The sequence below is a fragment of the Aegilops tauschii genome, chromosome 1, assembly GCF_002575655.3.
Source record: "Aegilops tauschii subsp. strangulata cultivar AL8/78 chromosome 1, Aet v6.0, whole genome shotgun sequence".
NCBI lineage: Eukaryota > Viridiplantae > Streptophyta > Magnoliopsida > Poales > Poaceae > Aegilops > Aegilops tauschii.
In genome coordinates this window covers 357,285,605-357,298,768 of record NC_053035.3, presented here as the reverse complement: position 1 = coordinate 357,298,768, position 13,164 = coordinate 357,285,605, and the positions used below count along the sequence as shown (strand labels likewise).

The window sequence follows — 13,164 nt, the reverse complement described above, 5'->3', positions numbered from 1 at the left end:
TAATTCAAACTAATTTTAGTTCGAAAACTTGCAATCCCTCATGTGACCTCCGGCCGCATGGGAAACCGTACTCCGACTGCTCTCCTCGATAAACAAGAGAGGCAGCCAGGTCAGTTAGAGCATCTCCAGCCGTTCGGCCGCCCTAGGGCAGAAAATAGCGCCACTTGGGGGCTTGTCAGCGCTATTTTCGGTGTGGGGGGGGCTCCGGTTCCCAGCCGCCCCCCAAGTTTGCCCCCCAGCCGCCGAGTTCCGACTCAGATCCGACACAAATTCGGCACACTTCGACACAAATTCAACAAAAAATAATTTTTATCACATAGTTCATCACAAAAAGCAATACAAATCTAATAGTTCAACGAAGCAAGCTCATAATTCGAACACAAATTAAAACACATCAAACTAGGCATTGCCCTTGAGCCTTCATAGGTGCTCCACCAGATCATGCTGCAGTTCTTGATGCACCTGTGGGTCTCGGATCTCCTGACGCATATTGAGGAATGCAGCCCATGCTACCGGTACCTGGTGATCAACAGCTGCAAGAGGACCCTGCCTGAAATATGGTTCAGTGTCAAAAACTGGCTCGTCCTGCTCGCACTCAATGATCATGTTGTGCAAGATGACACAACGGTCCATCACCTCCCACATCTGAGATTTCGACCAGGTCAGAGCGGGGTACCGGACAACAGCAAATTGAGATTGGAGCACACCAAATGTCCGCTCGACATCCTTACTGCAAGCCTCTGGACACTTAGCAAAGTAGGAGTTCCTGCCTCCTGGCATAGGGTTTATGATAGTCTTCACAAATGTTGACCATTTTGGATAGATGCCATCTTCTAGGTAGTATTCCTTGTTGTAGTGCCGCCCATTGACCTCGAAGTTCACTGGAGGAGCATGACCTTCAGCAAGATTGGCAAAGAGATTCAAGCACTGCATGACGTTGATGTCATTGTGAGTTCCTGGCATACCAAAGAAGGAGTACCAAAATCCAGAGGTCCTGTGTAGCCACTGCCTCAAGTACCACACAACAAACTCCTTTCACGCCTTTGTACATCCTCTGCCAAGCAAATGGACAGTTTTTCCATGCCCAATGCATGCAGTCGATTCTTCCAAGCATCCCAGGAAATCCTCTTGCTTCATTCTGTGCTAGGATCCGACAGTGTCTTCAACATTGGGTGATCGCAAGTATTGTGGTCCAAACACTTCCACCAGTGTCATGCAGAACTTGTACAAGCACTCAATGGCGGTGGACTCGGCCATGCGTCCATAGTCTTCATGTATATCACCGAGAGCTCCGTATGCAAGCATCCTCAGAGCCACCGTGCACTTCTGGAGTGAGGAGAATCCGACTGTGCCGGTGCAATCCTTCTTGCAAATGAAATAGCTGTCGAACTCCCGGATGGCATTCACAATCTTGAGGAAGAGCTTCCGGCTCATCGGATCACGGCGCCGAAATACTTTCTCGCCGTGTAGTGGAGCATCGGCGAAGTAGTCGGCGTAGAGCAAGCAATAGCCCTCCATTCGATGCCTCTGCTTGCTCTTGCGGCGGCCCGGCGCCGAGCCACCTCGCCGCGGCTTTGCATTCTCCGCGAACAGGCCGGCCAGAGCAGCGAGGATCATGAGGTGCTCTTCGTCGTCGGTGTCGGCCTCGGCTTCCTCCTCCATCAGAGCCGCATACGCCTCCTCGTCGTCGGAGTCCATCGCCAAACACCTCGCGGACGTGGTGGGAGGGTAGCCGCCGGTATCCTCGCCTGCGTGGTCGGAGTCCTGTAAAGCTCGGCCAGGAGCGGGATGGAGGCTGTCGCGGTGAAACCCTCTCTTTCCTGCGGGGGAATGACCTTTCTAGCGGCGGAACAACGGCTGTGGCCAGGGGGTGACGCCGGTATAGGCATGGCGGCGAAAGGGGAAGTGGCGTTCTGCCGCATGCGGGTCGAATCTAGGCGGGGAAAAGGCGTTTCTCGCCTGACAGTGGTGGTCCACGCGCCACTTTCCCATCCACTGGAGCCCCCAAGTGCCCCCCTGATGACCCACAAGTATAGGGGATCTATCGTAGTCCTTCCGATAAGTAAGAGTGTTGAACCCAACGAGGAGCATAAGGAAATGATAAGCGGTTTTCAGCAAGGTATTCTCTGCAAGTACTGAAATAAGTGGTAACAGATAGTTTTGTGATAGGATAATTTGTAACGAGCAACAAGTAACAAAAGTAAATAAAGTGCAGCCAGGTGGCCCAATCCTTTTTGTTGCAAAGGACAAGCCTGGACAAACTCTTATATAGAGAAAAGCACTCCCGAGGACACATGGGAATTATCGTCAAGCTAGTTTTCATCACGTTCATATGATTCGCGTTCGGTACTCTGATAATTTGATATGTGGGTGGACCAGTGCTTGGGTGCTGTTCTTACTTGAACAAGCATCCCACTTATGATTAACCTCTATTGCAAGCATCCGCAACTACAACAAAAGTATTAAGGTAAACCTAACCATAGCATGAAACATATGGATCCAAATCAGCCCCTTACGAAGCAACGCATAAACTAGGGTTTAAGCTTCTGTCACTCTAGCAACCCATCATCTACTTATTACTTCCCAATGCCTTCCTCTAGGCCCAAATAATGGTGAAGTGTTATGTAGTCGACGTTCACATAACACCACTAGAGGATAGACAACATACATCTCATCAAAATATCGAACGAATACCAAATTCACATGACTACTAATAGCAAGACTTCTCCCATGTCCTCAGGAACAAACGTAACTACTCACAAAGCATATTCATGTTCATAATCAGAGGAGTATTAATATGCATATAGGATCTGAACATATGATCTTCCCCCAAATAAACCAACTAGCATCAACTACAAGGAGTAATCAACACTACTAGCAACCTACTAGTACCAATCCCGGACTTGGAGACAAGAATTGGATACAAGAGATGAACTAGGGTTTTGAGAGGAGATGGTGCTGGTGAAGATGTTGATGGAGATTGCCCTCTCCCGATGAGAGGAGCATTGGTGATGACGATGGCGATGATTTCCCCCTCCCGGAGGGAAGTGTCCCCGACAGAATAGCTCTGCTGGAGCCCTAGATTGGTTCCGCCAAGGTTCCGCCTCGTGGCGGCGGAGTCTCGTCCCGAAAGGTTGCTTATGATTTTTTCCTCGACGAAAGACTTCACATAGTAGAAGCTGGCCACCGGAGAGCCAACAGGGGGCCCACGAGGCAGGGGGGCGCGCCTTGGGGGGTAGGGCGCGCCCCCCACCCTCGTGGACAGGTGGTGGCCCCCCTGACGTATTTCTTCCGCTCAGTATTTTTTATTATTTCCAAAAATGACTTTCGTGGACTTTCAGGACTTTTGGAGTTGTGCAGAATAGGTCTCTAATATTTGCTCCTTTTCCAGCCCAGAATTCCAGCTGCCGGCATTCTCCCTCCTTATGTAAACCTTGTAAAATAAGAGAGAATAGGCATAAGTATTGTGACATAATGTGTAATAACAACCCATAATGCAATAAATATCGATATAAAAGCATGATGCAAAATGGACGTATCAACTCCCCCAAGCTTAGACCTCGCTTGTCCTCAAGCGAAAGCCGATAACGACAAATATGTCCACATGTTTAGAGGTAGAGGTGTCGATAAAATAAAATACGGACATGAGGGCATCATGATTATTCTCATAACAGCAACGTAAATGGATATTGTCATATGATTTCTTATGCTCACGTAATAATCTATTCACAATGCCAAGTATGAATCAGAAACTTTATTGAGAACTAACAAACTATAATCTCAGTCATTGAAGCAATTGCAATTTATCATAACATCAGAAAGAGTCTATGTCAGAGCTTTCTAGCAAGTCCACATACTCAACTATCATTTAGTCTTTCATAATTGCTAACACTCACGCAATACTTGTAGTTACGGAGTTTTAATCGGACACAGAGAAAGATAGGGGCTTATAATTTCGCCTCCCAACCTTTTACCTCAAGGGTAATGTCAACAATAATAACTCATGCTGACTTACATCCAATTAGATATATCTATCAGGATCTTTCCAACACCCTGTGCTTGCCAAAGGATAAAATGTAAAAAGGAAAGGTGAAGATCACCATGACTCTTGCATAAGGAAGAAGATAATAATAAAAGATAGGCCCTTCGTAGAGGGAAGCAGAGGTTGCCATGCGCTTTTAGGGTTGGATGCACAAAATCTTAATGCGAAAGAACGTCACTTTATATTGCCACTTGTGATATGAGCCTTTATTATTGCACTCCGTTGCTTTTATTTCTTCCACATCACAAGATCATATAAAGCTTATTTCCTCCACACCAATCAATCATACATATTTAGAGAGCAATTTTTATTGCTTGCACCGATGACAACTTACTTGAAGGATCTTACTCAATCCATAGGTAGATATGGTGGACTCTCATGGCAAAACTGGTTTAAGGGTTTTTGGAAGCACAAGTAGTATCTCTACTTGGTGCAAAGAATTTGGCTAGCATGAGGGGGAAAGGCAAGCTCAACATGTTGGATGATCCATGACAATATACTTTATCTCAGATATAAGAAAACATAACCCATTACGTTGTCTTCCTTGTCCAACATCAACTCTTTAGCATGTCATATTTTAATGAGTGCTCCCAATCATAAAAGATGTCCAGGATAGTATATTTATATGTGAAACCTCTCTTTCTTTATTACTTCCTATTAATTGCAACGATGACCAAAGCTATGTTTGCCAACTCCCAACAATTTTTAATCATCATACTCTTTCTATGTGAAGTCATTACTCTCAATAAGATCAATATGATCTCTTTATTTCTTTTTATTCTTTTCTCTTTTCTTTTATTCACTCAAGATCATAGCAAGATAATCAAGCCCTTGACTCAACACTAATCTTTATTATATAGCTCACGGACTCGATTACATAGAGAGATCATAAAGCAAAACTCAAAACTAGACCATGCCATAAAATTTATTCTACTAGATCAAGATACTACTAATAGGATCGAACTAAGAAAAACGGTAAAGATAGGAGTGTGATGGTGATACGATACCGGGGCATCTCCCCCAAGCTTGGCAGTTGCCAAGGGGAGTGCCCATACCCATGTGATTATGTCTCCTTTGCTGGTGAAGAAGGTGGCGGTGTTGTTGATGATGCGGGCTTATCGTCCATCTTCCAAGGCATAGGCTCACCATCATAGAAGGATGATCGAGTCTCCGGGATCCTCAAATCTGCACCCAAACTCATCCTTTTGAATCTATATTCATACTCACAATTTTGGTTTTGCAGGTCATAGATTTGGGCTTGAAGGTGCTCGATCTTCTCGTGAAGCTTGAAGATGGTCTCCCCAATGTTGTCGGCATCCAGCTTGTGGTTGTTGGTGAACTCCGGGATCATCATGTGGTTGGAGTTGAGTCCACGTTCCACCATCCCCTGGCACTTGAAAACTTGTTGCTCCATTGCTTCGAGCCTCATCTCCACGCTTCCGGTCCCCTTCGGTCCCTCAACATCGCGGATGTGCAGCAACCCATCACGCATCTCAATGGTTTGAGGGTGTCGCAGCACCTCCGCAAGGTAAGGGTTGATGACCTTCTCGAAGAACTTGTCCTTGGGGGCGCTTGGAGACGTCATGATAATCTAGATCTGTCAGAAAAACAGCTCGAAACAAGAATAGAGGATAATTGCGTGATACAAGGGTCAAAACCTTCGGGAGATTATTAATGAATTTTTACCGACCAAAATACGTATCGTGCAAGAAAACGGAGTCCGGAGAGCACACAAGGTGCCCACGAGGTAGGGGGCGCGCCCAGGGGGGTAGGGCGCGCCCTCCACCCTCGTGTCCTTCCTGGACTGCTTCTTATTTTTCTATTTTTCTATTTTTCTAAATATTCCAAAACGGAGAAATATTGCCATAAAACTGTTTTGGAGTCGGTTTACTTACCGTACCACATACCTATTCCTTTTCGGAGTCTGAAACGTTACGGAAAGTGTCCCTTATGTATTCCTCCAGGGTTACGATTTCAATAACGTTGGTTTCAACATTTATGGGATTACCTGAGATATAATGTTTGATTCTTTGACCGTTCACCACCTTCGGATTTGTGCCTTCGAAGTTGTTGATTTTTATGGCACTGGAACGATAGACCTCCTCGATAACGTAAGGGCCTTCCCATTTAGAGAGAGGTTTTCCTGCAAAAAATCTTAAACGAGTTGTATAGCAATACATAATCACCTACATTAAACTCACGCTTTTGTATCCTTTTGTCATGCCATCTTTTAACTTTTTCTTTAAACAACTTGGCATTCTCATAAGCTTGGGTTCTCCATTCATCAAGTGAGCTAATATCAAATAACCTCTTCTCACCGGCAAGTTTGAAATCATAATTGAGCTCTTTAATAGCCCAATATGCCTTATATTCTAGTTCGAGAGGTAAGTGACATGCTTTTCATAAACCATTTTATACGGAGACATACACATAGGATTTTTATATGCAGTTCTATAGGCCCATAATGCATCATCAAGTTTCTTGGACCAATTCTTTCTAGATCTATTAACAGCCTTTTGCAAAATTAATTTGAGCTCTCTATTGCTCAATCCTACTTGACCACTGGACTGTGGGTGATAAGGTGATGCAATTCTATGATTAACATCATATTTAGCAAGCATTTTACGGAAAGCACCATGAATAAAATGTGAACCACCATCAATCATTAAATATCTAGGGACTCCAAACCTCGGAAAAATAACTTCCTTAAGCATCTTAATAGAAGTGTTATGATCAGCACTACTAGTTGGAATAGCTTCTACCCACTTAGTAACGTAATCAACAGCAACTAAAATATGTGTATATCCATTAGAGGCAGGAAAAGGTCCCATATAATCAAAGCCCCAAACATCAAATGGTTCAATAACGAGTGAATAGTTCATAGGCATTTCTTGACGTTTACTAATATTACCAATTCTTTGACATTCATCACAAGATAAGACAAACTTACGGGCATCCTTGAAGAGAGTAGGCCAATAAAAACCGGATTGCAATACCTTATGTGCAGTTCTATCTCCAGCGTGGTGTCCTCCATAAGCTTCGGAGTGACACTTGCGTAGGATCTGTTCCTGTTCATGCTCAGGTACACAACGTCTAATAACACCATCTACTCCTTCTTTATAAAGATGTGGGTCATCCCAAAAATAATGTCTCAAATCATAGAAAAACTTTTTCTTTTGCTGGTATGTGAAACTGGGTGGTATAAATTTAGCAACAATGTAATTAGCATAATCAGCATACCATGGAGTACTACGAGAGGCATTTATGACATTTAGTTGCTCATTAGGAAAGCTATCATCAATAGGTAGTGGGTCATCAAGAACATTTTCTAACCTAGACAAGTTGTCTGCAACGGGGTTCTCAGCTCCCTTTCTATCAACAATATGCAAATCAAATTCTTGTAGCAAGAGAACCCATCTAATAAGTCTAGGTTTAGCATCTTTCTTTTCCATAAGATATTTAATAGCAGCATGATCCGTGTGAATAGTTACTTTAGAATCAACAATATAAGGTCTGAACTTATCACAGGCAAATACAACTGCTAAGAATTCTTTTTCAGTAGTAGCATAATTTCTCTGAGCATTGTCTAGAGTTTTACTAGCATATTGAATAACATTTAATTTCTTATCAACTCTTTGCCCTAGAACAGCACCTACAGCATAATCACTAGCATCACACATAATTTCAAAGGGCAGATTCCAATCAGGCGGCTGAACAATAGGTGCAGAGATCAATGCTTTCTTAAGTATTTCAAATGCTTCTACACAATCATCATCAAAGACAAATGGTATATCTTTTTGTAATAAATTAGTCAGAGGCCGAGAAATTTTTGAGATGTCCTTAATGAACCTCCTATAAAATCCGGCGTGACCAAGGAAACTTCTTATACCTTTGATGTCCTTGGGACATGGCATCTTTTCAATAGCATCAACCTTGGCTTTGTCAAGCTCAATACCTCTTTCAGAAACTTTATGCCCCAAGACAATACCTTCATTAACCATAAAGTGGCACTTTTCCCAATTCAAGACAAGGTTAGTTTCTACACATCTCTGCAAAACTCGATCAAGGTTGCTCAATCAATCATCAAAAGAGGATCCATAGACGGAAAAGTTGTCCATGAAAACCTCACAAATCTTTTCACAAAAGTCAGAGAATATAGCCATCATGCATCTTTGAAAGGTAGCAGGTGCATTACATAAACCAAAAGGCATACGTCTGTATGCAAAAGTACCAAAAGGGCAAGTAAAAGTAGTCTTTGATTGATCATTGGCTGACACAGGTATTTGAGAGAAACCAGAATAACCATCTAGAAAGAAAAAATGTGTATGTTTAGATAATCTTTCTAGCATTTGATCGATAAAAGGTAAGGGGTAATGATCCTTTTTAGTAGCCTTATTTAATTTGCGGAAATCAATTACCATCCTATAACCTGTAATAATTCTTTGCGGAATCAATTCATCTTTATCATTAGGAACGACAGTAATACCTCCCTTCTTAGGGACACAATGGACAGGACTTACCCACTGACTATCAGCAACGGGATAAATTATACCTGCCTCAAGGAGCTTTAGTATTTCCTTTCTTACCACTTCCTTCATCTTAGGATTCAGCCGTCGTTGATGATCACGAACTGGTTTGGCATCTTCTTCCAAATTTATTTTATGTTGACATAGAGTGGGACTAATGCCCTTAAGATCATCAAGAGTATATCCAATAGCAGCACGATGCTTCTTCAGAGTTTTCAATAATCTCTCTTCTTCATGCTCTGAAAGGTTAGCACTAATAATAATAGGATATATCTTTTTCTCATCAAGATAAGCATATTTAAGAGTATCAGGCAACTGTTTAAGCTCAAACACGGGATCACCCTTGGGTGGAGGAGGATCCCCTAGGATTTCAACAGGCAAATTGTGTTTCAGAATGGGTTCCTGTTTAAAGAATACTTCATCTATTTCCCTTCTTTCATTCATAAACATATCATTTTCATGGTCTAGCAAATATTGTTCTAAAGGATCACTAGGAGGTACGGCAATAGAAGCAAGACCAATAATTTCATCCTTACTAGGCAATTCTTCTTCACAGTGTTGTCTACTAAATTTAGAAAAGTTAAACTCATGAGACATATCACCCAAGCCTATAGTAACAATATCCTTTTCGCAATCTATCCTGGCATTAACAGTGTTCAAGAAGGGTCTACTGAATATAATGGGACAAAAGCTATCTTGTGGGGAACCAAGAACAAGAAAATCAGCAGGATATTTAGTTTTCCCACACAAGACTTCAACATCTCTAACAATTCCCATTGGTGAAATAGTATCTTTATTGGCAAGTTTAATTGTGACATCAATATCTTCTAACTCAGCAGGTGCAATATCATGCTTAATTTCTTTGTATAAGTCAATAGGTACGGCACTAGCACTAGCACCCGTATCACATAAGCCATGATAACAATGATCTCCTATTTTAACAGAAATAACAGGCATGCCTACCACATGTCTATGTTTATCTTTAGCACAAGGTTTGGCAATTCTAGCAGTTTCCTCACAGAAATAAATAACATGCCCATCGATATTATCAGACAAGAGATCTTTAACAATAGCAATATTAGGTTCAACTTTGATTTGCTCAGGAGGTGTATAAGTTCTAATATTGCTTTTACGAACCACAGTTGAAGCTTTAGCATGATCCTTTATTCTAACAGGAAAAGGTGGTTTCTCAACATAAGAAGTAGGAACAATAGGATCATTATAAGTGACAGTCTTTTGTTCAACTTTAGTAGGTGCAGCTACTTTTACTTCTATGGGAGGATGATATTTAAACCACTTCTCCTTCGGGAGATCAACATAAGTAGCAAAAGATTCACAGAAAGAAGCTACTATCTCAGAGTCAAGTCCATATTTAGTGCTAAATTTACGGAAAACATCGGTATCCATAAAAGATTTAACACAATCAAACTTAGGTGTCATACCTGACTCCTTACCTTCATCGAGATCCCAATCTTCAGAGTTGCGTTTAATTCTATCCAATAAGTTCCATTTGAATTCAATAGTCTTCATCATAAAAGAGCCAGCACAAGAAGTATCGAGCATGGTGCGATTGTTATCAGAAAGCCGAGCATAAAAACTTTGAAGAATTATTTCTCTTGAGAGCTCATGATTGGGGTATGAATATAACTTTGATTTAAGCCTCCCCCAAGCTTGAGCGATGCTTTCTCCTTCGCGAGGCCAAAAATTATATATATAATTGCGATCACGATGAACAAGATGCATAGGATAAAACTTCTGATGAAATTCCAATTTCAATCGTTTGTAGTTCCATGACCCCGTATCATCACATAGCCTATACCATGTCGATGCATCTCCCTCCAAAGATAAAGGGAAGACCTTCTTCTTAATAACATCACCAGGTATACCTGCAAGCTTAAATAATCCACAAACTTCATCCACATAGATTAGGTGCTCATCAGGATGCTTTGTTCCATCTCCTGCAAAAGGATTAGCTAGCAGTTTTTCTAACATACCTGAAGGAACTTCAAAGGGAACATTTTCATTTTCAGTAGGTTCAGTAGGTTGAGGAGCAACTCTTTGCTCTACAGGTCGGGGTGAAGATACCCCAAACAAGCTCCTCAGAGGATTACTTTCCATAGTAACAAGTGACAGTAAATTTCAGCACACTATATAAATTTTTCCTTACCAAATTCCACCTACCAAAGGCGCTTCACTCCCCGGCAACGGCGCCAGAAAAGAGTCTTGATGACCCACAAGTATAGGGGATCTATCGTAGTCCTTCCGATAAGTAAGAGTGTCGAACCCAACGAGGAGCAGAAGGAAATGATAAGCGGTTTTCAGTAAGGTATTCTCTGCAAGTACTGAAATAAGTGGTAACAGATAGTTTTGTGATAGGATAATTTGTAACGAGCAACAAGTAACAAAAGTAAATAAAGTGCAGCAAGGTGGCCCAATCCTTTTTGTTGCAAAGGACAAGCCTGGACAAACTCTTATACAGAGAAAAGCGCTCCCGATGACACATGGGAATTATCGTCAAGCTAGTTTTCATCACGTTCATATGATTCGCGTTCGGTACTCTGATAATTTGATATGTGGGTGGACCGGTGCTTGGGTGCTGTTCTTACTTGAACAAGCATCCCACTTATGATTAACCTCTATTGCAAGCATCCGCAACTACAACAAAAGTATTAAGGTAAACCTAACCATAGCATGAAACATATGGATCCAAATCAGCCCCTTACGAAGCAATGCATAAACTAGGGTTTAAGCTTCTGTCACTCTAGCAACCCATCATCTACTTATTACTTCCCAATGCCTTCCTCTAGGCCCAAATAATGGTGAAGTGTTATGTAGTCGACGTTCACATAACACCACTAGAGGATAGACAACATACATCTCATCAGAATATCGAACGAATACCAAATTCACATGACTACTAATAGCAAGACTTCTCCCATGTCCTCAGGAACAAACGTAACTACTCACAAAGCATATTCATGTTCATAATCAGAGGAGTATTAATATGCATATAGGATCTGAACATATGATCTTCCCCCAAATAAACCAACTAGCATCAACTACAAGGAGTAATCAACACTACTAGCAACCTACTAGTACCAATCCCGGACTTGGAGACAAGAATTGGATACAAGAGATGAACTAGGGTTTTGAGAGGAGATGGTGCTGGTGAAGATGTTGATGGAGATTGCCCTCTCCCGATGAGAGGAGCGTTGGTGATGACGATGGCGATGATTTCCCCCTCCCGGATGAGAGGAGCCCTAGATTGGTTCCGCCAAGGTTCCGCCTCGTGGCGGCGGAGTCTCGTCCCGAAAGGTTGCTTATGATTTTTTCCTCGACGAAAGACTTCATATAGCAGAAGATGGCCACCGGAGAGCCAACAGGGGGCCCACGAGGCAGGGGGGCGCGCCCTGGGGGGTAGGGCACCCCCCCCCCACCCTCGTGGACAGGTGGTGGCCCCCCTGACGTATTTCTTCCGCTCAGTATTTTTTATTATTTTCAAAAATGACTTTCGTGGAGTTTCAGGACTTTTGGAGTTGTGCAGAATAGGTCTCTAATATTTGCTCATTTTCCAGCCCAGAATTCCAGCTGCCGGCATTCTCCCTCCTTATGTAAACCTTGTAAAATAAGAGAGAATAGGCATAAGTATTGTGGCATAATGTGTAATAACAACTCATAATGCAATAAATATCGATATAAAAGCATGATGCAAAATGGACGTATCACCCCCCCTCCCAGTGCGATGGGTTCAGCCTGAGATCACTGGGCCAAAAAATAGTCCAAACCGGCAGAATTCAACGTCCTAGAGGCGCGATTGGGCGATTTTTTTTTTTTGCGCCGATGAAAAAAAGGCCCCCGGGTGCGGCTGGAGATGCTCAAACAGCAACACAAGCCTCTCTGCAAGCCTGCACAAGCAAACTAATTAAATCTACATAGTACAACCATCTCGCAGATATCACGGCTCAACTGACCACAACGCCTGCTCAATAATTTGGTGCCTCATGCTAATCACACCCACGCAGCCTTGAATCCTCCGCTATGCATGCTCGGTCCTGAGCCGTCAACCTGTGACCTCATTTTCCTTCCATTTTCTCTGCATCTCACGAGCTAAAAATAATGCAGAGAAGTACACTCCACCCCTGACTGCAAGAACAATCACGGGAACCTGACGATTAGTATAATTCGTTCGGCCAAGGAAAGCCCCTTATCTTTCCGCCCACCAATCTCAAACTGGCGACCTTGTCTTCTTCCCCTGACGCAGCTTGTCCCGACGCCTGGGACTTGGGAGCTAGCGGCGGGCGGCGGCCACGCCGGCGGCGGTCCCAAATAATGCAGCGCCTCCGAACGCCACGCTGGCCGGCAATCGCGTGGGTGCTTGACAGAGACCCGAGTAGCATACATGGCATGGCATGGCGTAGCACCGAACGCTGGAATGGCACGAGATCGGGAGGAGTGTACCGTGCAACACAGGACGCACCCAGAATAACCATGTGCACTACAACTACAAGGGGAAGGTCGGTAAGTGACAAGACTAATCGTGAGATACCCCTAAGATTCCACTGGCCGTAGGCCATGGGCCATGGCCTCCCCTCTCTC

At 43.1% G+C, this 13,164-nt stretch overlaps 2 protein-coding genes across 2 annotated transcripts; both read right to left on the bottom strand.

The window, feature by feature from the left end:
* Window positions 1-420: 420 nt before the first annotated feature.
* On the bottom strand, window positions 421-933 carry LOC141032317 (uncharacterized). Its single transcript, XM_073506235.1, has one exon. The coding sequence runs from the start codon at window positions 931-933 to the stop codon at window positions 421-423; it is 513 nt and encodes a 170-aa protein (XP_073362336.1).
* A 210-nt stretch (window positions 934-1,143) lies between these two features.
* LOC141032301 (uncharacterized) lies at window positions 1,144-1,698 on the bottom strand. Its single transcript, XM_073506234.1, has one exon. It carries the CDS (start codon window positions 1,696-1,698, stop codon window positions 1,144-1,146), a length of 555 nt encoding a protein of 184 aa, XP_073362335.1.
* Window positions 1,699-13,164: the final 11,466 nt, after the last annotated feature.